The sequence below is a fragment of the Rosa rugosa genome, chromosome 2 (genome assembly GCF_958449725.1).
Source record: "Rosa rugosa chromosome 2, drRosRugo1.1, whole genome shotgun sequence".
Taxonomy (NCBI): Eukaryota; Viridiplantae; Streptophyta; class Magnoliopsida; order Rosales; family Rosaceae; genus Rosa; species Rosa rugosa.
In genome coordinates this window covers 44,858,955-44,863,525 of record NC_084821.1, presented here as the reverse complement: position 1 = coordinate 44,863,525, position 4,571 = coordinate 44,858,955, and the positions used below count along the sequence as shown (strand labels likewise).

General features: G+C 40.6%; 1 protein-coding gene across 1 annotated transcript; it reads right to left on the bottom strand.

Annotated features, from left to right (window-relative positions):
* Nucleotides 1-1,045: 1,045 nt before the first annotated feature.
* LOC133732853 (putative calcium-transporting ATPase 13, plasma membrane-type) lies at nucleotides 1,046-4,369 on the bottom strand. Its single transcript, XM_062160451.1, has one exon. The coding sequence runs from the start codon at nucleotides 4,263-4,265 to the stop codon at nucleotides 1,248-1,250; it is 3,018 nt and encodes a 1,005-aa protein (XP_062016435.1). The 5' UTR covers nucleotides 4,266-4,369; the 3' UTR covers nucleotides 1,046-1,247.
* Between the last annotated feature and the right edge of the window lie 202 nt (nucleotides 4,370-4,571).

Here is a 4,571-nt window from a genome sequence, read left to right as displayed (position 1 = left end):
TTGGTTTTTTCGACAATTGAAAATTTGGTGAAGCCTTTGACACCAAAAAAGGGTCTGGCTTTATAGTAGTAGAGATTAATTTGTTTGTCGACAAAATACTGTGCTCATGAATTATGTCATCAACAGAAGCATTGGTAGTGGTTATCCCTTCAAACTACTATAGCACGTTACAAGAGCAAGTAGCCCAGTGAAAACAGCAAATTAACATGCAAGGGTACAAGGTACAATATCAAGTTACAAGCATGATAGTGACAAAGCTAGAAGACCTTGATAATCTACTATTTTGTACGATCTGGGTGGAGTACCCAAAGGATGAGATTTAAGAAGAACCATTTATTGCAACTTAAGACAGAAGTTCTCTCTCAATCTTCATATGAGAACAACTCCAACAGCTTTCCCATATCTTAATTTTTCTCCATTTTAGGGAAAAAATTGGTAGTTTTGCTTCAACAGATTCCCCATATTTATCTCTAAAATAGAGATAGTGATGAGAGAGAAAACAAAATTTTCTATATTTACAGCAATCTGTAAAATTTTAGGGAATGATTTAGAGAAGAATTATGGAATCTGTAAAATAGAAAATCTGTTGGAGTTGAAGCATAATTTTTTTAGAGATTTTAATTTTTGATTCCCTATAATAGAGAAATTATAGAGAAGTTGTTGGAGATGCTTTGAGAGAGAGAGAGAGAGCAACTTGGGTATTTGATAGAGTTCTTGAATCCGATCATGAATGAATGATGAAGCACGCAAGTTGGGAAAAGAGAGAGAAAGAAGCATGCTGGTTGGGAAAAGAGAGAGAAATTTAAGTGAGGGTATTTGGGACTTTTGATCCCTTTATATGGTTATTTTTCAACTTTTTGGAAAATATGGTTAAAAATCAATTTGAATGTTTAAAATAGGTCATTTATCAAAATTTCTCGGAATTTCTCCAACAAAATTTTAGTGGAGGTTTTAAGTCCAAATTGTCCCATCCCCTTTGATGAAAAATGTTGGCGTGAAACGCCTTACCACTGAACTAATTGCTGGTCGGCACATATAGAGATAATTTGCTTTAGATCCCATGCATGTCGACAATTCCAAATCGCTTTACTACTAAAATACTAATAGAACAAAATAGAAGATGCACTAATCAAATCCATCCAAACATAGGGGTTGCCTGATGTATTTACAAAGTTATCAATCTGAACAATGCATGATGCTTCTAGAGCCTGTTCTTTCCTTTCGAACTTCTACTGGAGCTCTGTTCTTCAGTGCATCTTCATCTTCAGGTAGTGGAAAATGGGTTTCTGTGGCACAGGTATACACTTAACAACCCAACCGATTGGCCAAGAAATGGCTGCAATTCCAAGACATACTCCCCATAGTCTGTAGTTCAACCTCTCTATATCTTCAAATTTGCTTAGAAATTCCACTGTCACAATCTGTAGAATAACTGCCACTGCAATTATCCCCATGAACAATTTGTCGGTGTGGATATTCCTAAAGATATCCTTCTTCACAAGCTTCCTGGCATTAAACTCATTGAACATCTGGCAAAACACAAAAGTATTAAAGATCAATGTGCCATTTACCTTATCATTAACACCAAACATTGCTTCTCCCCTGAACTGTAATATCAAGAGGACAGTTGTTTGGTACAGAGCTTGAGCGAAGAGGTTCCTGCACATGACATTGGTGATGAAGGGCTCAGTTCTGCCCACCGGTGGCCTTTCCATGAGTTCTTTTGTGGGTTTGTCCTTGGTAAGAGCCAGAGCTAGTAGTGTGTCCATAATCATGTTCAACCAAATTGAACGAACTATCGTAAATGGCACTTGCCTTGATGAAGCCGCTACTGCAAAGTTGATCAAAAGACCAGCAACATTTGATGTGAGCTGGAATTGGACGAGCTTCTGCGTATTGTGATAAACACATCTTCCGCATGCCAAAACACTGACCACTGAAGCAAAGTTATCATCCGTGATTATAATATCTGAGCTTTCTTTGGCAACTTCTGTTCCTTGAATTCCCATAGATAGTCCTATATCAGCTTCTTCCAATGCTGGGGCATCAGTAGCGCCATGACCAGTCACTGCAACTACATGACCTTTCTGCTTCAAGCATCGCACCATTAGAAGCTTATCTGCAGCAGAAGACCTCGCCATTACACAGATATTGTCCAGCTTCAACATTCTCTCCAAGTCGGTGTAGCTTCGAAATTCCACACCGTTTATCACTGCTCCACTGAAGATGTCATGACTGGACTTGAGTATCCCACATTCTGTGGCTATCGCTTTAGCAGTGAAAATATTGTCGCCTGTAATCATTTTGACATTCACCCCTGCATATTGACAATCTTCAACTGCTTTCTTCGCTTCTGGACGGCATGGATCTTTAAGACCTACGAGTCCCAGCAAGGTCAATCCATCTTCTTTTAGCTTAGTTGTGTGGTCTTGATCTGCTGGAACTTCTTTATGTGCAAACGCAATACACCGGAGTCTGCTAGCTGCCATACCTTGAATAATCTCCTCAAAACTCATTTTTTCACTGTCACCCATATCTATAACGAATCCAGAGGGATTGTAGTAACTTGAACACATTTCCAGTATGATCTCTGCAGCTCCTTTCCAATGTACATGAACTGTGTTTTCTGCGTTCCTCTTCATTGAAACCCCACTTCGCATATTCTGCGAATCAAAGGCCTCAACATGGAGAATGCTACAACTCTTCATTACTTTCTCCATATCCATCTGCAACTTAAATACCCCCCATGAAATAATAGCCTTTTCAGTTGGACTGCCTGAGATTTCTACTTTTGAATCCAAACTTTGCTTGTGCACACTACCAGTTGTATTCAGAGCAACTCCTTCTTGGATCAAATGAAGAACAGAAAGAGAAATCTCTGATGAATAAGCTTCTTCTTCCAAAGAATATTTACCTAACCAAAACTGGGTCACCTCCATCTGGTTCATAGTAAGAGTACCTGTTTTGTCAGTGCAAATTGTGGTAACAGATCCCATTGTCTCACAAGCAGAGAGCTTCAGATCCATTGCTTTGTCAGCCATCATTATCTTCTTGGAATAGGCAACAGCAAGAATTAGTGCTAATGAGAGACCTTCTGGAATTGCCACCACAACAATGGAAACCGCAGCCGCTACAATCCCAATGACAGCGCTTATTATGTCATCTACTTCTGTGTTGCTGCCATTGAACTCCTTGTTTCCATTCTCATCCTTGGTATTCCCCGTGAAGTATCGAACTAACAAGACTACAAGAAGAAGGAAAGCAACTAGCAAAGCTGCTTTACCTATTAACGAATTTAGCTTCTCCAGACGTTCTTGCAGGGGTGTCCTTTCACTGGAGTCTTGCCTCATTTGGCTCATCATCTCACCCCACGTTGTGTTCATCCCAACGGATGTGACAAGCATTCGACCATATCCATGTGTGATTTTTGTCCCAGAAAAAAGGAAGGGATTCTGATGGTAGCTAATTTCAACAGGGCTGTCGGTTCCTGTCATGCTTGATTCGTCTACTTGCAAGGAATGGCCTTGTACAAGTAATCCATCAGCCGGCACCCGATCTCCAATATTCAAGAGAATTACATCCCCAACCACAGTTTCAGAAACAGAAATCTTTTGCCTCCTGCCACCTCTCCACGCCTCAATTTGGATATTGTTACGCACCAAAGGTCTGCTCTGCCTGTAATCGCTTACTGCAGACACGGAAATGATTTGAATGACTGCGAGCAATATGGTTCCACCATTAGTACAACCTTCTTTGAATCCATGTTCATTGATGTCAAAACCAAGAGAAAGTGCCGCACAGCCTAAGAGGATGAGTACTGTTGGGTCTTTGAAGGCTTCCCACACAAAACGGAAAAAACCTCCTTTGGGGGCTTTTCTGTAAACGTTTGAACCGAATTCTTTGATTCTGTCGGGAATGTCCTCAGCATCATGGCAAGGAATTCCATGCTCTTTATCAGATTTGAGATGTAATGCTACTCCTTCAACCCCTCCCAACTCTTGCAGTTGAGCAAGATCTTTGTTCTTCACAAGCCGAGTGAGAGCTATTTGGTCCACATTGAAAGTACTATTGGAAGAGACCGGAGAGCTAGATGTTATGAAGTTGGTTTTTGTGATTTGGTTGAGTAAAGAGAGGAGGGCTCGAATGCAGAAGATGGTGGAAACAGCAATACGCCATTTGTTTTTGGGTTTATCATTAAGGAGCCTAGTGCTGGGATCATCAAGCATGCTCTCTGCATGCATATGCATGGTTGGAGAATCAGACATGCTTCAGTTCTACTGTTTCACCAAAAGCAATAACTGAATATTCTGGTTGGCCAACTCTGATTGTCGAAACAAAATGACGATCGAGTACCTACCAAAAGAAAGAAAATTTTGGGATGGATATATGAACCCTAGCTAGCTTTGCTTGTAGTTATATATAGTAGCGCAACAATATGAACGCGTTTCGATCAATACTCCGAAACGCGTAGCGCTTGTGCTTCATTGCAGAAACTAGTGAGAAAGAACGACGAGGAGGGTAGGTGTTGCCGTGTCAGAATAGGTCGGACTTGTGTCTAGCTTTTTCTGAAG